Source organism: Salvelinus alpinus, chromosome 3 (genome assembly GCF_045679555.1).
Source record: "Salvelinus alpinus chromosome 3, SLU_Salpinus.1, whole genome shotgun sequence".
NCBI classification, from domain to species: Eukaryota; Metazoa; Chordata; class Actinopteri; order Salmoniformes; family Salmonidae; genus Salvelinus; species Salvelinus alpinus.
In genome coordinates, this window is record NC_092088.1 from 74,823,434 (window position 1) to 74,849,968 (window position 26,535).

A 26,535-nucleotide genomic window follows, 5' to 3' on the forward strand; every position below is an offset into this window, starting at 1 on the left:
TTAGACTCTGTTCAAATACTTTAAAAGTGAATCCTATACCTTCCTATTTCATTCTTGGTATAATGTTTTGGTAAAAAAAATAGTTTTTTCTGTGTCCAAGACTTATACAATTGGGCAACAGTAGATGTTTATTTAACCTTCCATTTTAATAATGTGCCTTTTATGTTTCCCGTTCAGATTCTAGTCCAGGCTATGTGGGTCCAGCTGCACCCTCACTGCCCCTCACCTCATCCTCCTCATCAATCGCTGCTTCTTCTACTACTTCTTCCAATTATGCAAATTCCACGTGGGGGGTTGGCTCTGGCAGCCTTCCCTCCTCTCAGGGCAGGGAGAAGGTCATCGTGGACGGCTCGGACCTGGAGGAATGGCCTAGCATTGCCGTTGGCGACGGGAACGGAGCAGGAGGAGGTGAAGCTTCGGGGACAGGAAGTGGTAGTGCTTCGTCGGGTGAGGGCGGTGGTGGAGTGCCGAACAGCAGTGCCTCGTGGAAAGGTGGCAGTCCCCCATCACCCACTTCCTCGTTCTCAATGCCCAATGAATGTATGCTGTCCGTCAGTGTGGTGTGGGGATCTGCTGCCTCACAGGGTCCTCCAGGGGCATCATTGCCCTCCATTCCCAAAGCCTCCCCTCTGCCAGTGGGCCCTGATGGCTCCCTTGGTGGCAGTGGGGTGATCCCTGGTGCCAACTTCAACCCAAATGCCAACCCTTCCGCCTGGCCTGCCCTGGTGCAGCAGGATGGGGCTGGGGCAGCTTCCTCTGAGGGTGCCCCCCCCCCTTCCCTTCTCCAGAGCCTGGCTGGGTGTCTCTCTGCCCCGGGTCTGGGGAACCCACCTCTAGCTGTGAATCAATCCGCTCATCAGCACCAACTTCACCAAATGCAATCCAGAGACAGAGAGCACCCGTCGGATGGGGGTTGGGGTGGAGCGGCACTGGAGACCGGAGCAGGACCAAAAAACGTGGGGACAGGGGAGGGAGCCGATACAGACTGTGGGGGAGGAGGCAATGGTGGAGAGAACCTCGCTGCCTCCCAAACCTCATCCTCCTCTTGGGGAGGCCAGCCTTTCCCTGCTGCTAACTCCAAAACGGGTGCCTCAAGGACTGATGGTTGGGAAGGGGGAGCTGCTGAGGGTGGTGGAGGCTCGGGGTGGAAGTACAGCGCGCAGGGGGGTAGTGGAGGGAAATCATGGGGCGCTGGAAGTGGGGGTAGCACTCAAACCCCCGGGGTATCTCAGGGAGGGGTTGCAGGAGTAGAGCGAGGGTCTTCAGTTGGAGACTGGGGAGGTAATTCAGGTGGGATGGGTGGAGGTGGAAATCCAGGAGGGGAGGCTGGTGGTGTCGGAGGCCGCAGCAGTAGCAGCAGCAGCAGTGGGGGCAGCAACCCCCCTGCCGCCTCTTCCTCTCTGACAACATCCACCACTACGACAAGAGCTTGGGACAATCAGAAGGGGGACGGAGGGGCAGGGGGGGACACAGGGGAGTGGGGGGGAGGCAAGGGCGGTAGAGGAGGAGGTCATTCATCCAGCGGTGGGGGAAACTCCAGAGGCAGCGGCAATCAGCACCACGGGTACGGTCACCACCGGTATTCCCACCCCCCGCCGCCCAACCCTGACGTGGCCTTACAGGCAATGCTGAGCCGCAGTGACCTGGACCCGCGCGTCCTCTCCAACACGGGCTGGGGCCAGACCCAGATCAGACAGAACGTGGCCTGGGACCTAGAACCAGGAAAAGGAGGGTCTGGGTCGTCTGCGTCATCCCAAAACGCTCCACCTCCCATAGGTCCATCTTCTCAATACTCCACTGGCTCTGCTACAACTACTGATCCAATGGCTCCTACCCCTCTCCCTGGCTCAGCTTCCAACCTGAACTCCAACCCTTCCCTGGGGACCCCTGGTGGCTCCGGGGAGGGCTGGGAGATTGGTAACAACGGCAGCAGTAGTGGCAGCAACTCCATGCCCAACCAAGGACCACCTCCCCTAGGCTCCAACATGAGAAACCCTCCTGGCGTCACTCAATCTGGGTCAATGACCACTGGAGCGGGTATGGTAGGAGGCGGTGGCCTTGGACCAGGCCAGGGGAAGCCTACAGGAGGCTGGGGTGGGGTAGGACCAGGGGAGAGTCAAGGAAAAGGATGGGGGAACGAAGGGTCGGAGTGGGGTGGTGGGAGGGAACGCAGTAGAGGAGGTGGTGGAGGAGGGTGGGGAGATAATGGACAACAGGGTAACCAAGGTGGAGGAGGAGTTGGTGGCTGGGGAGGCGGCCAGGAGGAGAAGGGGACAGGAGGAGGATGGAAGGAGATGGGGCGGGATGGAGGAGGGTGGGGTGGGCAGAGGGACAGGGGTGGGGGAGACTGGGGAGAGCCTAAATCCAGCGGTGGAGGATGGGGAGAGGATAGGAAAGGAGGAGGTGGAGGTAACTCCGGTGGGGGAGACTCAGAAGTTGATACGTGGGGTAGCTGGGACGAGGGAGTCCCGAGGAGATCCTGGGGGGCAGGAGGTACAGGTGGGGGGGGCGGAGGAGGGGTGGGGGGGGACATAGGATGTACCAAACCCCACCAGGGGCGTTGGGGTGGAGGTGGGAAGATGCACCCGTCACCGATGCCAAACAGCCAGACGGCGTCTGTGAAAGGCGCCATGGCACCGCAGCAGCAACAACAATCACAGCCCCAGCAGCCCCCACCGCAACAAGCGCTGGAACCTGGAGGAGGAGGGGGCTGGGTGAGACAACCGGGCCCTCAGCACCAGAACCAAAGCAGCTCGGGCTGGATTGCCGGACCCAACCCCAGTGGCCCTGGGGGAGGGGAAGGGCCAGAGTCCAGCGGGTGGGAGGAACCGTCACCGCAATTCATTAGCCGGAAGATGGACATTGACGATGGGACGTCGGCTTGGGGAGACCCCAGCCAGTTTAATAACAAGACTGTCAACCTGTGGGAGAAGAATGGCACTCCCGCTGGTCATCAGCCAGAAATGCAGGGGCAGGGAGCAGGACCACCGACCCAACAGCAGCAGGGGCCACCAGCTCTACAGCAGCCTGGACCTGGGAGGCAGCCCACTGGGATAGGAGGCAGGGACATCAACTCTGTGCCTGGGAGGCAGCCCACTGGGATGGGAGGCAGGGACATCAACCCTGGGAAAGCTCCAGGGATGGGTAAGAGATTAGGTGTTGGGCTAATGTGCTATACTTTATGATGATTCTGAGCTGTTCGTATTGATGTGTGAATACGAGATGTAGCCTATTATTTTGTAGACATGCGTTACCTTATGGTAACAATTTACCATAAGGTTCCATTTGTAAAGGGGTTATTATGTTATTAATCATTATTTAATCATTTGTAAATGCATCAGAAATAGGGATTCAAATTTTGGTCAATTTTGCTGCCGACTAACGGACCCTCATTAACTGGTTAACAAACGGGTACATTTTCTTCTAACAGTAAAATGACGTGACCAACAGAAAATACTATCAAGCGATGTGTATATAATGTTAAGATGCTTATTTTACCGCCCTAACAATGGTAGTCGTCCCAAGGCTGGAAGGCAGGCGACACAAACGCATTTGTCTTGTTTTAGACAGATTTTGCCGCAAGTGAAACCTCTCCCTTCACCTTTTCCGGACATTTTTCATTAAGCGCTTAATGGAACATTCAACAATTACAAGCATATTGTCTTACAGACAAAATGCTACAGCCTATAATTGAACATGCAACTCCTGTAATGAAGCTGCTAATAAAAAGTAATTTCCCGCAATTTAGAAACACCGTTCTAAACAGCGTACCTAATGTAAGCTGTTCCATATGTGACAGACATGAAAATCTGCGTTAGAAATGTAGCAAGATGGGGAATCTGTAACAACAACTAGGATGTGTTGCCAATATGACAAGGATTGTGCCGTTGACTTTTGGACAATGAAAGAAAGTTGATATGAAAACCAACAGAACAGTTTAGAAATGCTGGTTAATGGCATCAGGAAGTCTTTCTAAAATAATTGCCTCAATGTTTCAATGGATGGATTTTTGCAAGGCTACTTTGAAGCAAGGTAAGACATGCCTCGTTATTTGAAGTAAAGTAAAAATGTGCAGCTTTCAAATAACTGCCTCAGGCTCACATTGCAAAGTGGTGGGTGGCACACTGGTGGCATGCCTACTGTTGACTATAGCCTATATACTCAAATGAGAAGCATGCTTTAATTGAGAGTTGAGAAATAGAAATGGCTCCCTTTTTAATCGTGTTCGTCAACGTTTTTAACACATGATTGCATTTAGAATTGTTATTTGTTGTGCAATGACTGGGCTTGCAAAAGCAGGTTGTACTCCTGTGAGGAGCTGCTCTGGCGCTGTCTGACAGGTGGTAGGCTACGCCGCTCCTCAAACTAGGCTCTGTATGCATGTGATAAATAAGATGACTAACGGAAATACACATGCGGCAATTGAATTCCACCAAATTATGCAAATTAACCTATTCGATAAGCATGACTGGTCAAATGTATTTTCCTATTAATGGTTAACTGTTAACATCCCTAATTATAAACCATTTACTAAACGGTCACATCGCATTGGGTAAAATAGTGCAATAACTGGTCAGTGTTTGCCAAATGGTGAGCCAATATTTACCTCTAGTTATTAACCATTTTATAAATGCACTTACAAACACTTATAAGACCTTATTTTCAATAGTTGCACATTTGACCAATACTTTTCCCCCCCACTTTTGGGTGTGATCCATTGTTGCTCTGTCCCAGGAACAGTAGATGTTGGTAATCATGATGTGTCTTGACCCACCTTTGAAACCCTGATCCCTAGCCAAATTTACATCCAGGATGTTATTCAATCATCATTCCTAACATATTACCGCTTACCAGATTATATTAACACATTTACCACTTCTCTGTGATAGTGCCAAGTATGGTGAACGCCCTGGTGTGAAATGGTAACCGTAGTACCATTTCTTCGTGAAACAATAGAGGAGGTATCCTGTCATAACTTTGAATGTTTTGGTCTTCATACCCACCATTCATTGATTGAACATGTTTAACAAAGTGTTGAATCTTCTCTCTTAAAAATATATATATACTTTATATGTGACAGACCTATAAACATTGATATATTAGTTATCAACGTAACTGCTAAAAGTATACCTTATGCCACTTACTTTGATGTCCACCTCACCAACAAACTATCATGGTCCAAACACGCAGACGGTCATGGAGAGGGCACAACAATGCCTATTCCCCCTCAGGAGACTGAAAATATTTGCCATGGGTCTTTAGATACTCAAAGTTCTACAGCTGCACCATTGAGAGAATCCTGACTGCATCACTGCCTGCTATGGCTATTGTTCGTCATCCGACTGCAAGGCACTACAGAGGGTAGTGTGTATGGCCCTATACCAGGCGGTGTTCTCTCTGCTACCGCACAGCGAGCGTACCGGAGGGCCAAGTCTAGGTCCAAAAGGCTCCTTAACAGCTTCTACCCCTAAGCCATAAGACTGCTGAACAGTTAATCAAATGGCTACCCGGACTATTTGCAAAGTAGCTGCTGCTACTCGCTGTCGTATTATCTATGCATAGTCACTTTACCCCTACCTACATGTACATATTACCTCGACTAACCTGTACCCCCGCACATTGATTCTGTACCGGTACCCCCTGTATATAGCCTCGTTATTGTTATTTTTCTTAACGGCGTTGTTGGTTAAAGGCTTGTATGTAAGAATTTCACAGTAAGGTCTACCTGTTGTATAGATTTGACAATCCACTGACCATTAACAAATGAGTTACCAACATTTTATAACTGCTAAAAATATATCTTTAAAGAAAGTGGGAACCTACTGACCATTTATGACTGACCGGCTTGATTCAGTCTTATGTAGCAAAATTTGAAATTGTGTTTTTTACATTGGATAAAATTAGACTCAGAGCTAGAAAATTATATCATACACTACAGTTGAGGAACAATGGGAAAGTAATTCTGCTTTGAAAGTTGATAAACTTGAAACCTCACTTTTGACAAAATGGCCTTTGAATGGCTGCACCCATCTCGTTAAGGATTCACATGTGAGGCTATGTACTAAAACAAACAGATTTCAAGACTAACGACTGGTTTATACTACGGGTGTGTTTGTAAATTCAATCTGGAGTGCCAGAGTGCTCTGGGCGTTCGTAAACTCAGAGCGTTGTCAGATTGGCCGTTTGTAAATTCGTAGTGTTTAACTCTCGGGGCGCACACTGGACGCTCTGGCCTAAAAGTAGGGTTGATCCGAGCCTTCTGACCTACCAGCAGTCAAGCACCCAAGCTAACTGGCTAACATTAGCTAGCTTGCTAGCTACTTTGACACATGAGAACCGCTCACTCTGACCATTTTACTCGCCCTAGCAGAGCTGGTTATCCAGAGCGTTGGTGACTGCAGCTGTGCTGCTGGCAACAATTTAATTAAGCTTTTTTTTTGCAAACGTTTACTGACACTGGCCGTATTCCACAGGTGTTGAGCGTTCGGAAATTCGTCGGTTATTCTGCTCTCTTGCATATTCGGACGAGAGTGCTCTGAAATCGGAGTAGATAGCCAGAGCGAATTTACCAACTACATCTATCGACAGTTGTCACAGTAACATCAAATATTCTATTGAAATAGTTACTTGCATATTGGAGTCTCTTGTTTAGACATCTAGCTAGCTAAACAATGAACCCCATAATCCATAATTTTTATTTGTTTATTTAACCTATATTTAACTAGGCTAACGTTAGCTTGCTAGCTAACAGAACACTAACTTGAAATGAAAAAGACCTGACAATTTGAAACTTGTAAAACCGGAAATTACCCGTATACATGGATGGACGCTTCTCCCTCTGTCGCAGATGCCATGTTTGTCCTTAGTTTGAAGATGTAATCCAAAGCCTTCTGTGTTCTTTTTGACTCCATCTGCATATTTGCAATCAAACGCCAGAATTTTATCCTTAGCTATCATACTCTTAATTCCACTGATTTCAAAACTCAGTCCTCCAGAAGGTGGAGAGCAATACTTATGCAGAAAAAAGCCTCTTTAGGATTAACTACACATGCTGACTCATATTATAGACAGAGGCGTGCTACATGGCAGACTCATCTCAGCATGTCCAGCCCACTCATTATCTCAGCCAACCATGGCTAGCTGGAAGGTTGCCAACTTTTTCAATGGCTAAGCCACTCTGCTTGTAATTTTAACAATTTTATTTGTATTCGTAGATGGCATACAAGTTTGTTATTAACTTCTTATGGCTGCAGGGGCAGTATTGAGTAGCTTGGATGAAAGGTGCACAGAGGTGCCCAGAGTAAACGGCCTGCTCCTCAGTCATAGTTGCTAATATATGCATATTATTATTAGTATTGGATAGAAAACACTCTGAAGTTTCTAAAACTGTTTGAAATATGTCTGAGTATAGCAGAACTCATATGGCAGGCAAAAACCTGAGAAGTTCCACTTCCTGTTTGGATTTTTTCTGGGGCTGCTAGATTTTCAACCAAGCTCCCAATGAAATTACAGCAAGATATGGATGAGTTTTCACTTCCTACGGTTTCCACTAGATGTCAACAGTCAATAGAACTTTGTCTGATGACTCTAATGTGAAGGGGGGCCGCAGGAGACAGGAATGAGTAATCACTGCCATGAGGTGACCACGTATTGAATACGTGCGTTCACGTGATAGGCAGCTCTGTTCCATCTCTCAACTGAAGTCAATGTAATTCTCCGGTTGGAACGTTATTCAAGATGTATGTTAACAACATTCTTAAGATTGATTCAATACATCGTTTGACATGTTTCTACTGACTGTTACGGAACTTTTGGACATTTCGTCACGTTATATTGGACGCGCTTTTTGACTTTGGAATTGTTTACCAAACGCGCTAACCAAAGTAGCTAATTGGACATAAATAACGGACATTATCGAACAAATCAAGCATTTATTGTGGACCTGCGATTCCTAGGACTGCATTCTGATGAAGTTCATCAAAGGTAAGGAAACATTTGTCATGTATTTTCTGGTTTCTGTTGACCCCAACATGGCGGCTAATTTGGCTATTGTTCTGAGCGCCGTCTCAGATTATTGCATGGTTTGCTTTTTCCGTTAAAAAAAATTGAAATCTGACACAGCGGTTGCATTAAGGAGAGGTATATCTATAATTCCATGTGTATAACTTGTATTATCATCTACATTTATGATGAGTATTTTTGTTGAAACGATATGGCTATGCAAAATCACTTGATGTTTTTGGAACTAGTGAATGTAACGCGCCAATGTAAACTCAGATTATTTGTTATAAATATGAACTTTATCAAGCAAAACATGCATGTATTGTGTAACCTGAAGTCCTATGAGTGTCATCTGATGATAGTCATCAAAGGTTAGTGATTCATTTTATCTCTTTCTGCTTTTTGTGACTGCTATATTTCGCTGAAAAAATGGCTGTGGTTTGGTGGTGACCTAACATAATCGTTTGTAGTGCTTTTGCTGAAAAGCATATTTGAAGTCGGACACTTTGGTGGGATTAACAACATGATTACCTTTAAAATGATATAAGACACACGTATGTTTGAGGAATTTTAATTATGAGATTTCTGTTTGAATTTGGCGCCCTGCACTTTCACTGGCTGTTGTCATATCGATCCCGTTAGCGGGATGCAGCCATAAGAAGTTAAGGCACATGAAAGTTCACATGTTCAGGAAGGAATTTTTGCCAAAAAATGCTGTTTACATTCAAATGGCGCTCCTGTGAAATAGTGACATGCGCTTAGTTTTCTGAAATTAGTCACATTTATTAATGTGTTTGGCCTACCAATATTTAACTTCTAAAAATATAGCTTAAAAAATTTGGAAACCTTGTGGCCATTTCGTGAGTTGGAAACATAACAGCATATAATCTCAAACATGCAATACATAGTAAGAACAAAAATGTAATTTAATATGATACATTGGGGTGGGAGATAATGGCAGTGACTCATGTAGCCTATCATTGATACAGTGCGTAGCCTAACTAATTCAGATAAACAGGTGGTGTCTTTCTCTACTTTACAAGTCAGCTTAGAAATTGACAAGATATTAACTATTTAAAATACAACATTGGGTCTCATGGTCCCCTTCTACAGTTGAAGTCAGAAGTTTACATACACCTTAGCCAAATACATTTAAACTCAGTTTTTCATAATTCCTGACATTTAATCCTAGTAAATATGCCCTGTCTTCGGTCAGTTAGGATCACCACTTTATTTTAAGAATGTGAAATGTCAGAATAATAGTAGAGAATTTATTTCGGATTTTATTTCTTTCATCACGTTCCCAGTGGGTCAGAAGTTTACGTACACTCGATTAGTATTTGTAGCATTGCCTTAAACAATTTAATCTTTGGTCAAACGTTTTGGGGAACCTTCCACAAGATTCCCACAATAAGTTGGGTGAATTTTGGCCCATTCCTCCTGACAGAGCTGGTGTAACTGAGTCAGGTTTGTAGGCCTCCTTGCTCGCACATGCTTTTTCAGTTCTGCCCACACATTTTCTACAGGATTGAGGTCATGGCTTTGTGATGGCCTCTCCAATACCTTGACTTTAGTTCTTAAGCCATTTTGCCACAACTTTGGAAGTATGCTTGGGGTCATTATCCTTTTGGAAGACCCATTTGTCACCAAGCTTGAACTTCCTGTCTTGAGATGTTGCTTCAATATATCCACATAATTTTCCTGCCTCATGATGCCATCTATTTTGTGTAGTGCACCCGCCCTTTCTGCAGCAAAGCACCCCCACATGATTCTGCCACCCCCGTGCTTCACTTTTGGGATGGTGTTCTTCGGCTTGCAAGCATCCTTCTTTTTCCTACAAACATAACAATGGTCATTATGGCCAAACATTTCTATTTTTGTTTCATCAGACCAGAGGACATTTCTCCAAAAAGTACGATCTTTGTCCCCATGTGCAGTTGCAAACCGTAGTCTGGCTTTTTTATGGCGGTTTTGGAGCAGTGGCTTCTTCCTTGCTGAGCGGCCTTTCAGGTTGTTGATATAGGACTCGTTTTACTGTGGATATTGATACTTTTGTACCTGTTTCCTCCAGCATCTTCACAAGATCCTTTGCTGTTGTTCTGGGATTGATTTGCACTTTTCGCACCCAAGTATGTTCATCTCTAGGAGACAGAACGCGTCTCCTTCCTGAGCGGTATGACAGCTGCGTGGTCCCATGGTGTTTATACTTACGTACTATTGTTTGTACAGATGAACGTGGTACCTTCAGAGTTTGAAGGTAGTCCTTGAAATACATCCGAAGGTACACCTCCAATTGACTCAAATGATGTCAATTAGCCTATCAGAAGCTTCTAAAACATGACATAATTTTATGGAATTTTCAAAGCGGTTTAACTTCTCTGGGAGAGGGCATTGCAGTGTTACTGTAATTCCAAAAGTGTACATTCAGATTTTATTTTCTTTCGTTGAAAAGCCAGTAAAAATGCAGAGCGCCAAATTCAAATAAATTACTATTAAAAATCAAACTTTCATGAAATCACACATGAAAGATACCAAATTAAAGCTACACTTGTTGTGAATCCAGCCAACATGTCAGAATTCAAATAGACTTTTCGGCGAAAGAAAACGATGCTATTATCAGAGGATAGCACCATAGTAAACAAAGAGATAAGCTTATTTCAACCCTGCAGATGCGACACAAAACGCAGAAATAAAAATATAATTCATGCCTTTGACGAGCTTCTGTTGTTGACACTCCAATATGTCCCATAAACATCACAAATGGTCCTTTTGTTCGATTAATTCCGTCGATATATATCCAAAATGTCATTTATTTGGCGCGTTTATCCAGAAAAATACCGGTTCCAATTTGAGCAACGTGACTACAAAATATCTCAAAGGTTACCTGTAAACTTTGCCAAAACATTTCAAACGACTTTTGTAATACAACTTTAGGTATTTTTTAACGTAAATAATCGATAAAATTTAAAACGAGATGATCTGTGTTCAATACAGGATTAAAACAAACTGTAGCTAGCTTTCTGGTCATGCGCCTCTAACAAGCAGTACACAACAAGTGACCCTCGTTCAAGATGGCCGTACTTCTTCATTACACAAAGGAAAAACCCTCAACCAATTTCTAAAGACTGTTGACATCCAGTGGAAGCGGTAGAAACTGCAAGAAGGTCAATTAGAAATCTGTATTCTCAATAAACTCATTGAAAAGAGTGACCTAAAAAAAAAAAAATCTGAATGGTTTGTCCTTGTGGTTTCACCTGCTAAATACGTTCTGTTATACTCAGACATGATTCAAACAGTTTTAGAAACTTCAGAGTGTTTTCTATCCAAATCTACTAATAATATGCATATCTTATCTTCTGGGGATGAGTAGCTGGCAGTTGAATTTGGGTATGCTTTTCATCCAAACGTGAAAATGCTGCCCCCTATCCTAGAGAAGTTAAAGGCACAGTCAACTTAGTGTATGTAAACTTCACTAGCGACCACCAATTAAAGGGGTTAGCTAGTTATCACAAATACGCTAGCTAGCTAGATTCTAACAATTGGAACCACTAGTGTGCTGATAGGATGCTAGTTAGTTGGGGGTGGCAGGGGGGGTGGCAGGGTAGCCTAGTGGTTAGAGCGTTGGACTAGTAACCGAAAGGTTGCAAGTTCAAATCCCCGAGCTGACAAGGTACAAATCTGTCGTTCTGCCCCTGAACAGGCAGTTAACCCACTGTTCCTAGGCCGTCATTGAAAAATAAGAATTTGTTCTTAACTGACTTGCCTAGTTAAATATAAAAAAATAAAAAAGGTAAAAATTTGTAAGTCGCTCTGGATAAGAGCGTCTGCTAAATGACTTAAATGTAATGAAATGTAGTTCACTTACCAGGTACCTAGCTAGACAGACATGAGTTCTGATGTTAAATAATGAGCATGCTAATCTAAAAAAGATAGCAAAACAAATTGCATGGAATTTCTATCATGTCGATGTTCGCTAGCTGGCTGGTAACGTTTGCTAACTTGTGAAGCTAACTAGCCAGCAAAGGTGAACAACTTAGCTAGTTAACAATATCATGCCCAAGATTATCTCATGCTAAATCATCTAGCTGAATTCTTATATTTATAAAGCCATTTTAGGTTTGACCTAATGCTAGCTAGCTAATGTTTCCTAGCTAGGTAGGACAGAGATGCTACTTAGCTAGCTGGGCAGGAAGTTAAATCATCCATCAGAAATTATGTATCCAAAAGGGAAAAATTAAATTTATCTTGTTAATGTTTATTTTGCGTAATCTCTTCTGTCTGGCCTTTGCACACTTCTCATAGCCACGTCCATCCTGATTCTTCACAAATCACTGTCACATTGTCAGTATCAACACATAATTCTGAGCACGTCCCAGGTATTTATTTCAAGCGCAGATTCGAACATGTGCAGATGCTGTATCACAAAGTAGGTAATTTCTCAGAAACCAGTGAAACACGCCAATAATATGGCTTGAGATCTTCAGATGGAATAAATGGCTAAATTGACCAAAAATCATCAGGGGTTTAAACGTGGAGCAAGACACATCATGGGAGTTGACCATTGATCTGAAAACCAACCATTTCTGTTCCTGGGAAAGAGAAACGATGCATCACACCGAAGTGAGAAAATAAAAATTGTGTAACTGCAACCATTGAAAATAAGGTTGCATAGGGCCTCCTGCGTGGCAGAGCATCGCAGTGCTTGAGGCATCACTACAGACCCGGGTTCGATCCCAGGCTGTGACCGGCAGTCCCATAGGGCGGTGCACAATTGGCCCAGCATTGTCCGGGTTAGGGGGGGTTTGGCTCGGGGGGCTTTACTCAGCTCATTGCGCTCTAGTGACTCCTTGTGCAGGTTGACTTCGGTCGTCAACCTGCACATTGGTGCAGCTGGCTTCCGGGTTAAGCGGGCAGGTGTTAAGAAACGCGGTTTGGCGGTTCATGTTGGGGAGTTGCAGCGATGAGACAAGATCGTAATTGGATCGCAATTGGATATCATGAAAAAGGGGGTAAAATACAAAAAAAGAACATAATAATAATGTTCCATTATGATACATAAGGGTTCAATATTATATGCATTTAATAGCTGGAGGTAAATAGTGGCTCACTATTTGGCAAGCACTGACTATAGCACTACTATAACCCATTTATTAATGTTTTATAATGCATTTACAAATGACTAACCATTAACGTAAATATAAACCCTTTACAAATGGAATGTTACACTTTTTCATAAACCTATAGAGTACATAAATCAAACAAACCACTCACTGATGGATTGATCCCATTGTTTTCCTGTGTGTAGGTCCATCGTCCGGCTGGGACGGTGGCTCTCCCTCGGACCCCCCGGTGGACAACGGCACTGCAGCCTGGGGGAAACCTACTGAGACCCCCACCGGCTGGGAAGATCCTGGGAAGACCACCTCTGGCTGGGGAAACCCCTCACCCAACCCCATCAAATCTGGTAAGGGAACTGACCACTGTAAATCCTCAAAGATATGATGGCTGATTTTCTAACTATAGGTGCAGTGCATTCGGAAAGTATTCAGATCCTTTATAACTTTTTCCACATTTTGTTACGTTGCAGCCTTACTCTAAAATGTACAAATTTGTTTTTTCCCACATCAATCTACACACAATACCCCATAATGACGAAGCAAAAACTGGTTTTTAGGAATGTTTGAATGTGTGTGTGTGTGTGTGTGTGTGTACCTGTATTTGGGGAGTTTATCCCATTCTTCTCTGCAGATCCTCTATTTCTCTGTCAGGTTGGATGGGAAGTGTCGCTGCACAGCTATTTTCAGGTCTCCCTAGAGATGTTCGATCAGGTTCAAGTCTGGGCTCTGGCTGGGTCACTCAAGGACATTCATAGACTTGTCCGAAAGCCACACCTGCGTTGTCTTGGCTGTGTGCTTAGGGTCGTTGTCCTGTTGGAAGGTGAACCTTCGCCCCAGTCTGAGATCCTGAGTGCTCTGGAGCAGGTTTTCATCAACGATCTCTCTGTACTTTGCTTCGTTCATCTTTCACTCAATACTGACTAGTCTCCCAGTTCTTGCCGCTGAAAAACATCCCCAGAGCATGCTGCCACCACCATGCTTCTCCGTAGTGATGTTGCCAGGTTTCCTCCTGACGTGATTTTGGCATTCAGGCCAAAGAGTTCATTCTTGGTTTTATCAGACCAGAGAATCTTGATTCCCATGGTCTGAGACCATTGGGTGCCTTTTGGCGAACTCCAGGTGGGCTGTCGTGTGCCTTTTACTGAGGAGTGTGGTTTGGCCACTCTACCATAACGGCTTGATTGGTGGAGTGTTGAAGAGATCGTTGTCCTTCTGGTATGTTCTCCCATCTCCACAGAGGAATTCTTTAACTCTGTCAGTGACCATCGGGTTCTGGGTCACCTCCCTGACCAAGGCCCTTCTCCCCCGATTGCTCAGTTTGGCCGGGTGGCCAGCTCTATTAAGAGTCTTGGTCGTCCAAACTTCTTCCATTTAAGAATGATGGAAGCCACTTTGTTCTTGAGGACCTTCAATGCTGTACAGGATTCAAATTGAATCCTACTACACCGGCTCTGACGCTCATCGGATGTGGCATGGCTTGAAAACTATTACAGACTACAAAAGGAAACCCGGACGCGAGCTGCTCAGTGACACGAGCCTACCAGATGACTGCGATAACGCACCCGCTATGCCTTTAATGCTCGCTTTGAGTTAAGCAACACTGAAGCATGCATGAGAGCACCCGCTGTTCCGGAAGACTGTGATAACGCTCTCGGTAGCCGATGTGAGCAAGATATTCACAAAGCCACGGGGCCAGGTGGATTACCAGGACGTGTACTCAAAGCATGTGTGGATCAACTGGCAAGTGTCTTCACTGACATTTTCAACCTCTCCCTGAGTGAGTCTGTAATACCTACATGTTTCAAACAGACCATCATAGTCCTTGTGCCCAAGGAAGCAAAGTTAACCTGCCTAAATGAATACCGCCCCGTAGTACTCACGTAGGAAGTCAGGAAAGGCTGATCATGGCTCACATCAACAGCATCCTCCCGGTTACCCTAGACCCACTCCAATTCGCATACCGCCCCAACAGATCCACAGATGATGCAATCTCAATCGTACTCTATACGGCCCTTTCCCACCTGGACAAAAGGAACACCTATGAGAATGCTGTTTATTGACGACAGCTCAGCGTTCAACACCATAGTGCCCACAAAGCTCATCACTTAGCTAAGGACCCTGGGACTAAATACCTCCCTCTGCAACTGGATCCTTGACTTCCTGATGGGCCTCCCCCAGGTGGTAAGGGTAGGCAACCACACGTCAGCCACTCTGATCAGATTACTGCACCTGTACATAGCCCATCTATAATTTAGCCCAAACAACTACCTCTCCCCTTACTGTATTTATTTATTTATTTTTGCTCCTTTGCACCCCATTATTTATATTTCTACTTTGCATTCTTCCACTGCAAATCTACCATTCCAGTGTTTTACTTGCTATATTGTATTTACCTCGCCAGCATGGCCTTTTTCTGCCTTTACCTCCCTTATCTCACCTCATTTGCTCACATTGTATATAGACTTATTTTTCTACTGTATTATTGACTGTATGTTTTGTTTATTCCATGTGTAACTCTGTGTTGTATGTGTCGAATTGCTATGCTTTATCTTGGCCAGGTCGCAGTTGCAAATGAGAACTTGTTCTCAACTAGCCTACCTGGTTATATAAAGGTGCAATAAAAAAAACACTGGGGCCCCTCAGGGGTGTGTACTTAGTCCCCTCCTGTACTCCCTGTTAACCCACAACTGCATAGCCAAACACGACTCCAACACCAAGTTTGCTGATGACAGTGGTAGGCCTGATCACCGACAACGCTGAGACAGCCTATAGGGAGGAGGTCCGAGAACTGGTGGTGTGGTGCCAGGACAATAACATCTCCCTCAGTGTGAGCAAGACAAAGGAGCTGATCGTGGACTACAGGCAAAGGCGGGCTGAACAGGCCTCATTAACCTCTCTGGGATATGTGGGACGCTAGTGTAGACTCCGTCTCATGCTACCACTAGAGTGAAAGAACCGCCAGCATTCAAAAGTGACCAAAACATCAGCCAGGAAGCATAGGAACTGAGAAGTGGTCTGTGGTCACCACCTGTAGAACCATTCCTTTATTGGGGGTGTCTTGCTAATTGCCTATAATTTCCACCTTTTGTCTATTCCATTTGCACAACAGCATGTGAAATTTTGTCAATCAGTGTTGCTCCCTAAGTGGACAGTTTGATTTCACAGAAGTGTGATTGACTTGGAGTTACATTGTGTTGTTTATGTGTTCCCTTAATTTTTTTGAGCAGTGTATATATATACAGTGGGGAGAACAAGTATTTGATACACTGCCGATTTTGCAGATTTTCCTACTTAAAAAGCATGTAGAGGTCTGTAATTTTTATCATAGGTACACTTCAACTGTGAGAGACGGAATCTAAAACAAAAATCCCGAAAATCACATTGTATGATTTTTAAGTAATTAATTTGCATATGTGTATATATAATTTTTTGTAATAAATGACAATTACAACAATACTGAATGAACAATCAACACTTTTTTTTATTTTAACTTAATATAATACATAAAATCAATTTAGTCTCAAATAAATAATGAAACATTTTCAATTTGGTTGAAATAATGCAAAAACAGTGTTGGAGAAGAAAGTAGAAGTGCAAGATGTGCCATGTAAAAAAGCTAACGTTTAAGTTCCTTGCTCAGAACATGAGAACATATGAAAGCTGGTGGTTCCTTTTTAACATGTTTTCAATATTCCCAGTTAAGAAGTTTGTAGTTATAGGAATTATAGGACTTTCTCTCTATACTATTTGTATTTCATATACCTTTGACTATTGGATGTTCTTATAGCCACTTTAGTATTACTGGCCTAATCTCGGGAGTTGATAGGCTTGAAGTCATAAACAGAGCTGTGCATCAAGCATTACTAACAGCTGCTCTTTGAGTGAATGCTTGCGAGCCTGCTGCTGCCTACCACCGCTCAGACTGCTCTATCAAATATCAAACCATAGACTTAATTATAATATAATAAACAGACAGAAATACGAGCCTTTGGTCATTAATATGGTCAAATCCGGAAACTATAATTTCGAAAACAAAACTTTTTTTCTTTCAGTGAAATACGGAAATGTTCTGTATTTTATCAAACGGGTGGCAACCCTAAGTCTAAATATTACTGTTACATTGCACAACCTTCAATGTTATGTCATAATTATGTAAAATTCTGGCAAATTAATTACTGTCTTTGTTAGGAATAAATGGCCTTTCAACAGTTCGCAACGAGCCAGGTGGCCCAAACTGTTGCATATACCCTGTTTCTGCTTGCACTGCACGCAAGAGAAGTGACACAATTTTGCTAGTTAATATTGCCTGCTAACATGAATTTCTTTTAACTACATATGCAGGTTTAAAAATATATACTTGTGTACATTATTGCAACGATTGTGCTTTTTTTTGCAAATGTGGTTTTGTTAAATAACCCATTTGGCGAAGTTGAAGTAGGCTGTGATTCGATGATCAATTTAACAGGCACCGCATTGATTATGTGCAACCTAGTAATTATTAGTTAATTAGTTAACCTAGTAATATCATCAACCATGTGTAGTTAACTAGTGATTATGTGAAGATTTTTTTGTTGTTGTAATAGATGAGTTTAATGCTAGCTAGCAACTTAACTTGGCTCCTTGCAGCCACAAGGTCCTTTTAACGCTGCACTCGCGTAACAGTTGGTCAGCCTGCCACGCAGTCTCCTCGTGGATTGCAATGTAATCAGCCATAATCGGCATCCAAAAAGGCTGATTACCGGTTATGAGAACTTAAAATCTGCCATAAATAATCGACCTCTAGTCCAAACACACCAAGACAGTCGTGCCCTCTTCACGACTAACACCTTTTCCCCTTCAGGAGACTGAAAAGATTTGGCATGGGTCCCAAATCCTCAAAAGATTCACCATCGAGAGCATCCTGACCGCTTGCATCACTGCCTGGTATGGCAACTGCTCGGCATCTGACCGTGAGGCGCTACAGAGGGTAGTGCGTATGGGCCAGTACATCACTGGGGCCAAGCTTCCTGCCATCCAGGACCTAAATAATAGGCGTGTCAGAGGAAAGCCCATAAAATTGTTAGACTACAATCACCCAAGTCATAGACTTTTCTCTGCTATTGCATGACAAGCGGTACCGGAAGGCCAAGTCTAGGACCAAAAGGCTCCTTAACAGCTTCTACCCCCAAGCCATAAGACTGCTGAACAATTAATCAAATGGCCACTGGACTATTACATTGACCCCCCCCCCCCCCTCCTCCATTTGTTTTGTATACTGCTGCTACTCACTGTTATTATATATGCGTAGTCACTTCTTCCCTACATACATTTACAAATGACCTAACCTGTACCCCCGCACACTGACTCTGTATCCCCTGTATGTTTTTTTGTTTACTTTTTATTATTTTATTTACTGTAGTTTATTTGGTAAATGTTCTTAACGTGCAGTTCAAGAAGAGTTAAGGGCTTGTAAGTAAGCATTTCACAGTAAGGCCTACACTTATTGTATTCAGCTCATGTGGCAAAGTTTGATTTGAATAAGGCTGTAACAAAATGTAGAAAAAGGGAAGGTCTGAATACTTTCCAAGTGCTCTGTATGTCATAAGCGTAGCTGTGTGACGAGTCACCCTTGCAGAGTGACATGGTTTTGTCTCCCAAAATATCCAGACAGTCACAGATTTGCATTGTCATCATAACACAGCATTTTGTTAATATGGTATTATGTTCTTATGGTGTAATAATGCTACTCATTGTTATATCCCTAGCAGGTTCAAAGTCTATGCAAGAAGGAAGCTGGGGTGAGGGTGACCAGGGCTCTGTGGCGGCCTCTCGTCACTCCAGCTGGGAGGAAGAGGAGGAGGGAGGTGGAGGGGTGTGGAGCAGCGCTGGTTCCCAGGGTAGCAACTCTTCCTACAACAGTGGGGGCTGGGGCCAAGGTCACGGGGGCAAGAAGCCCAACAAGGTAGAAAAGCATTCACAATGGGGGTGGTTTGTTTGGTTGTTGCCTCATTCAAATACTTGATAGGAGTTGGATTTTTGATGAGGTCTTTTGGTTTGAAGATGACTATTTGTTTGACAATGTTTGTGCCAGAACAAAAAACTACTGCCAGAAATGTTATATCTGTATGTTTCTGTCTCAGGCTCCATTGAAGAGTGGAGGAGGAGACTCCTGGATGAACCCCATGAACAAACAGTTCTCCAACATGGGGCTCCTGGTAAGTTCCAGAGCAAATACAAGGTTTAGGGTCCATGGGCAGGCATAGGTTGTGTGTTGAGATACTGGACATAGTGAGATGTTTTGTTGTAGTTATTACAGTGAGGATGTCATGCCAAGCAGGGCCTAAAATTTACTTTTTGGTCCATAAACCTGGCAGGTAGATGGCGAGATATACTCAGCAAAAAAAGACGTCCTCTTTTCAGGATCCTGTCTTTCAAAGATAGTTCGTAAAAATCCAAATAACTTCACAGATCTTCATTATAAAGGGTTTTAACACTGTTTCCCATGCTTGTTCAATGAACCATGAACAATTAATGAACATACACCTGTGGAACGGTCATTAAGACACTAACAGCTTATAGCCGGTAGGCAATTTAAGGTCACAGTTATGAAAACTTAGGACACTAAAGAGGCCTTTCTACTGACTCTGAAAACACCAAAAGAAAGATGCCCCTGCTCATCTGCGTGAACGTGCCTTAGGCATGCTGCAAGGAGGCATGGGGACTGCAGGTGTGGCCAGGGCAATAAATTGCCGTACTGTGAGATGCCTAAGACAGCGCTACAGGGAGACAGAACGGACAGTTGATCGTGTCGTGGTAATTTCCTGTATTACTCAATAAAGAGAGATAGCCAACCACACACAAGTCAGTTATTTTATAAAGTACATCTTTAATATATATATAAGCTTCACCAAAGCCCTTTTTTGACTCAGATCAATTCAGTGTCTATAAATGAATTCTCTGAGTGCTTACAAAACAATTCTTAGTTTCATTTATAGCCAAGATACACCCCTCTCAACTTACAAAGAATCCTTTACCCGAAAGAGGAGTATCCTATCGCTAGACAGCATCAGCTATAAATCATCGTTCAGTTTGGTCTCCCAAGACAAGGTTTCAATCTCATGCTTGATACTTCACTGTCTACCAAAACATTACCTCATCCAATGGCATATATCAATTGTCATTTGAGATACTCCCATCTCAAATACACCCCCTCCTGGATAAGCTCAGAAAAGACAGTGAGCCTCTTAGGTCATATACTAGATCAAGATAAGGGCAACCTCAGAGGGGACATACAATGGTTCCAAACACGGCCAAACTCCTTCCCCCTATGGGAAAAGTAGGGAGTGACTGGCGTACAGCCATTGTATGAGAACTAACTGGTTCCCCAATTAATAACACCATCCCTTCACATGGTTTAGGAATAGTTACAGACACATTCCCATAAGAACACAACGTTCCACTCTGTCCTCCTCCCCTTCTGATATTCTACATAGCACCACATGGTTTAACATATACATTGACTTATGTAGACAAGCCTGACCTCTCCCCTCTCTGGCCCCAAGTTACTAAGTCCTATCACAGAAGGGGAAAATGCACTGCCAATCCTATAGTCCAAAGGGCACCATTCTAATGACAAGTATCTCACAAGCATATGATGAAAATAACATCTTATCTATCTATGTTACTTAGCTAAATCTGATTCTGCCACGACAATCGTCCTCGCAGTGGCAGACCACGTGTAACACCTGCACAGGATCGGTACATCCGAACATCACACCTGCGGGACAGGTACAGGACGGCAACAACTGTGCGTTCCTGGTGTAACTCGGGCAATCTCTCCATCAGTGCTCAGACTGTCCGCAATAGGCTGAGAGCGGCTGGACTTTGGGCTTGTAGACCTGTTGTAAGGCAGGTCCTCACCAGCAACATCGCCTATGGGAACAAGCCCACCGTCGTTGGACCAGACAGGACTGGCAAAAGTGCTCTTCACTGACGAGTCACGGTTTTGTTTCACCAGGGGTGATGGTCGGATTCGCATTTATTGTCGAAGGAGTGAGCGTTACACCGAGGCCTGTACTCTGGAGCGGGATCAATGTGGAGGGTCTGTCATGGTCTGGGACGGTGTGTCACAGCATCATCGGACTGAGCTTGTTGTCATTGCAGGCAATCTCAATGCTGTGTGTTACAGGGAAGACATCCTCCTCCCTCATGTGGTACCCTTCCTGCAGGCTCATCCTGACATGACCCTCCAGCATGACAATGCCACCAGCCATACTGCTTGTTCTGTGTGTGATTTCCTGCAAGACAGGAATGTCAGTGTTTTGCCATGGCCAGCGAAGAGCCTGGATCCCAATCTCACGATCTCACGTCTGGGACCTGTTGGATCGGAGGGCTAGGGCCCCCCCCCAGAAATGTCCGGGAACTTGCAGGTGTCTTGGTGAAAGAATGGGGTAACATCTCACAACAAGAACTGGCAAATCTGGTGCAGTCCATGAGGAGATGCACTGCAGTACTTTATGCAGCTGGTGGCCACACCAGATACTGACTGTTACTTTTGACTTTGACCCCCCCCCTTTGTTCAGGGACACATTATTCCATTTCTGTTAGTCACATTTCTGTGGAGCTTGTTCAGTTTGTCTCAGTTGTTGAATCTTATGTTCATACAAATATTTACACAGTTGACAGTGAGGATGTTTTTTTGTTGCTGAGTTAGTTTTTTTTGAAAATTATGGAGAAAACAAACTGACTATGCCTAATATTTATAAAAAATGTATTGTGACGTGAGTCTTTAAATCAAAATATCAGATGAGTTAAAGGGCGAGAGGTTACCGTGGTAATGGTGTCACTGAAGTCTCAAGTGTGTCTGAGATTTTGGATCTGACTAGTAGACAGCGGAGAGATGCTATCAGTTGAAGCAGCAGACTCAAACTAACATTGAAAAACAACCGACCTTGTGATCAAAACAATCTAAATTGCCAAGAAACACGAGGACAAAGTCTCACTTTGTAGACTTTGGAGTAAATTAGACCAGCTTTTATGCCTGTGCGCAGTCTCCAAAAATGAATCTATCAGCACACTGCACAAAGCTCCCTAGCCAGGCAGTGTTGCTGCGCGACGTGGTTTATAGATTCGTATTTCTTTGTGCGATTAGCAGCTATGCAACATAACCACAGAAATACTCTCAAAACAAGCTACTGTAGGGCCTCCCGAGTGGCGCAGCGGTCTAAGTAGACGCGTCACTACAGACCCAGGTTCGATCCCGGGCTGTATCGCAACTGGCCGTGATTTGGAGTGCCATAGGGCGGCGCACAATTGGCCCAGCGTTTTCCGGGTTAGGGGAGGGTTTGGCCGGGGGAGCTTTACTTGGCTCATCGCGCTCTAGCAACGACTCGTCAGTTGGAACAGTGTTTCTTCCGACACATTGGTGCGGCTGTCTTTCAGGTTGAGGGCGGGTGTTAAGAGGTGCGGTTTGGCGGGTCATGTTTCGTAGGACGCATGACCCGACCTTCGCCACCAGATCGTACACGTGTGCTCATCCTTTACTTTTTACTCCTATTTCTATTCGTGAATGTAATGCTCGCCCTGTAGAGCCCTGCAAATCGACCACCCGCCTACGTGGCTTGTGAAATATAAATTTTTACTCTCCAATACCTCAATTCACCCTCATTTGGCAGGTGTTAATTTTACGCCACGTCATAACTATGTTGGGGTTGATGGTGGTAGTGAAGATATGTGCTGTGTTTGTAGGGTGATGATCCTAGCGGGCGGCCTCTGGACCTGGCCCCTGGTCCTCCTCAGGATAAGAAAATGGAGGGAGAGAAGCGAGGGATGGGCCTGAATGACTACAATGGAGAGATGCGTAAAGGAGGGCAGAGAGGAGTGGGAGGAGGAGGGATGGTCTACCGTTCACCTGGTTCCAAAGAGATTGGACCTGGTGACCCTGGGCCTTATGACAAGGTTTGTACCTCAGACACATCGCAAACCTCTCTGGATACGTCCCAAATTTCACCCTATTCCCTGTATAGTACATTAGTTTTGATCCGAGCCCTGTAAGCCTTGGCCAAAAGTAGTGCACTATAAAGAGAATAGGGTGCTATTTGAGGCGCACACCTCTGTACTGACTGACTTCTCCAAGTCCCTCTTGTCCCGTTAACATTTTCTTCTCTGTATTTCTTCCTTTCCCGTCTTCTTTTGGTATCCTTCTTCCTGCCCCATCATTTGGTATCCTTCTTCCTGTCTTGCCTACTGCTTCCCCCAAATTGGGCAACTACTTCGATTGGCTGTCACTGCGATCAGCAGCCCTTGCCGTTCACCAATCAGGATGGGTGCCTTGGGGAGGAGTACTCTCCACCCACTGTCTACAAGCCCTCCCCCCTCTACAGCCACACTATCCCCCCTAGACAAGTAAGGCTGTGTCCCTCTGTCTCCATCAGACCATCAGCTCATTGCTTCACTGCTAACCTGGTCCCCGATCAGTTTGCTAATTTATATATTTTTAAACAATAATTGTGAAAAGTATTCAGACCCTTTACTCAGTACTTTGTTGAAGCACCTTTTGCAGCGATTACAGCCTGGTCTTCTTGGGTATGACGCTACCAGCTTGGCACACCTGTATTTAGGGGCGGCAGGTAGCCTAGTGGTTAGAGCGTTGGGCCAGTAACCGAAAGGTTGCAAGATCAAATCCCCAAGCTGACAAGGTAAAAATCTGTCGTTCTGCCCCTGAACAAGGCAGGGGAACAATAACCCACTCTCCCTAGGCCGTCATTGTAAATAAGAATTTGTTCTTAACTGACTTAAATAAACAAAAAAAATTGGGAGTTTCTCCCATTATTCTCTGCAGATCCTATCAAGATCTAGTTGCCGCACAACTATTTTCAGGTCTCTCCAGAGATGTTAGATCAGGTTCAAGTCCGGGTTCTGGCCCAAGGACATTGAGAGACTTTTCCTGAAGCCACACCTGCGTTGTCTTGGCTGTGTTTGGAAGGTGAACCTTCTCCCCAATCTGAGGTCCTGAGCACTCTGGAGCAGGTTTTCATCAAGGATCTCTCTGTACTTTGCTCCGTTCATCTTTCCCTCGATTCTGACTAGTCTCCCAGTCCTTGCCGCTGAAAAACATCCCCACAGCATGATGCTGCCACCACCATGCTTCACCGAAGGGATGGTGCCAGCTCAAGGAAGAGTCTTGGTGGTTCCAAACTTCTTCCATTTTAAGAAAGATGGAGGCAACCGTGTTCTTGGGGACCTTCAATGCTGCAGATATCTTTTGGTACCCTTGCCCAGATCTGTGCCTCGACACAATCCTGTCTCGGAGCTCTACGAACAATTCCTTCGACCTCATGGCTTGGTTTTTGCTCTGACATGCACTGTCAACTGTGGGACCTTATATAGACAGGTGTGTGCCTTTCCAAATCATGTCCAATCAATTGAATTTACCACAGGTGGACTCCAATCAAGATTTTGAAACATCTCAAGGATGATCAATGGAAACAGGATGCACCGGAGTTCAATTTTGAGTCTCATAGCAAAGTATCTGAATACATAAGTAAATTTAGTATTTCAAGTTTTTTTTACTTATAATATATTAGCAAAGATTTTTTTTTTAACTGTTTTTGCTATGTCATTATGTGGGGTCAAGGGGTCTGAATACTTTTCAAAGGCACTGTCTATGAGATTATTATGGATAAGAGCGAGTTTGTCAAACAGTAACCAAGCATCGATCATCATGTCACCAGAATAAGTCCCTCGATATTTATTGGAAAGTAGCATCAAGCTCATCGCCTTCCACTTTCACCATCCTGTGAAGTTCATCATTTATTTAATCTGTAGCCTAACAAACTGCGTGCTTTCCCGAGTCATAGTGGGAGGACCACACAACATAACATGGGGTGACTCCAAGTTTACTTCGATATGATAGTTATTATAATAAAAATGTATTTTCACCTCCATTTCTCACAAAATGTATTTTACCTACACAAAACGATCCCAGCTAGTCTAGTGTGTTTTGTTGTCATTTAGAATGTTTACCGGCAAATGTTCTGTTTCAGGCCTGCCGTAACTTTTTTTTTATCCGACATGTACTTTACTCTCGCAAAAAGTTTGGATGGAGACCTGTTTATTGTTGTACCGTTCTCTTCATCTGTAATTTCCTACCTTATCTCCCCCGTCTTAATGTCTAAGAGTCAGCCATGTTTGTAACCCTCTCCCTCTCTGTTCCCCTGTCAGGGTGGTCATAACATGTTTGGTGGCAGCGGTGGTGGGATGACCCAGTCCAGACACCAGCCCGGTGTGCCACCCATCAACACGTCTGCTGGGATACGAGCGCAAGTGCCTCATCAGTACCTGTCGCCTCAGGTACCATTGTTGTATTTGATCAGACTGTAAAAGTAATCAGCTGTTTTAATGTTAATCTTTTCTCACAGCTTTTTTCACAATACTTGCTGATCAATATCCCTGGTGCAAATCAGTCTACTATATGCCACAACATCTGCTCAGGAACAATAGATTTTTGGTCTTTTGGCTTCTTAGTCAGAACTTTATGTGCAACATGTTTCCAGGGATGTGATTTATTTTGCCAGCTTGCTCTGGATCATTAGCTAATGTGAGTGATTAGGTGAACTCACTCGGTGGAGGAAGAAAACCTCACCAAATCGATAGTAGTAGTGCACCACTGATTTTCTGTTTATTAGAGGGAATGTGCTAGACAGAAGGTGCTTTGTGTTTATGTTCCACGTTCCCATGGTAACACCGATGTTCCAGGTGCCAGGTTCCATGCTGAAGCAGGTGGCACCTCCCAGTGCCGGCGTGGGTGGAATCGGGGGTGTGGGTGGGGTGGCGGGTGTAGGAGGGGGTGTCTTCCCCCCTCAGCTGTCCCCCCAGCACATCGCCATGCTGAGTGGCATCTACCCCCCCCATATTCAGTTCCAGCTGGTGAGTAGCTGTACTCCTATACAACTCTAGAATGAAAACCGTAGTGGCCAGAGAACATAGCCTTGAGGAACACCAAAACTAACCATAGATTTGTTCTAATTAAAGCGTTGTTAGCTGACACGTCAATGTTTTTATATACCTATATAGGCCTATGACAAGTCAGTAAAAGTACCAATTTGTTTTACAAATTAGAGACGTTACAGCTCTATCAGACATCTACCTCTGTTCATACCCCTTCTTCCTCTAGCCACTGTCAATGTTTCCTCTGGAGAGAGAAATAGCAGTGGGGGGATTGTTTTGGGGTCCCTCCCCAAATACATTTTATGTAGAAGGACTGAGAAGCTTAGTTGTGGAGACTTTTTAAAATGACATTCTACTCCAAAATAAAATTATGAACATGAGAACATATGAAAGCTGGTGGTTCCTTTTAACATGAGTCTTCAATATTCCCAGGTAAGAAGTTTTAGGTTGTAGTAATTATAGGACTATTTCGCTCTATACGATTTGTATT

At 44.3% G+C, this 26,535-nt stretch overlaps 1 protein-coding gene across 6 annotated transcripts in view; it reads left to right on the forward strand.

The window, feature by feature from the left end:
• LOC139571290 (trinucleotide repeat-containing gene 6B protein-like) overlaps positions 1-26,535 on the forward strand; it is a 52,840-nt gene that overhangs the window by 12,485 nt on the left and 13,820 nt on the right. Inside the window, exons 5-12 of one of the 6 annotated variants that reach the window (XM_071394029.1) lie at positions 178-3,144; positions 13,307-13,465; positions 18,863-19,059; positions 19,238-19,312; positions 22,845-23,054; positions 23,394-23,501; positions 25,320-25,448; positions 25,854-26,024. In XM_071394029.1, coding sequence (XP_071250130.1) covers positions 178-3,144; positions 13,307-13,465; positions 18,863-19,059; positions 19,238-19,312; positions 22,845-23,054; positions 23,394-23,501; positions 25,320-25,448; positions 25,854-26,024 — 4,016 coding nt within the window. The remainder of the gene's footprint in view (positions 1-177; positions 3,145-13,306; positions 13,466-18,862; positions 19,060-19,237; positions 19,313-22,844; positions 23,055-23,393; positions 23,502-25,319; positions 25,449-25,853; positions 26,025-26,535) is intronic. The other 5 variants (XM_071394030.1, XM_071394031.1, XM_071394032.1 and 2 more) reach the window with 5 other exon arrangements.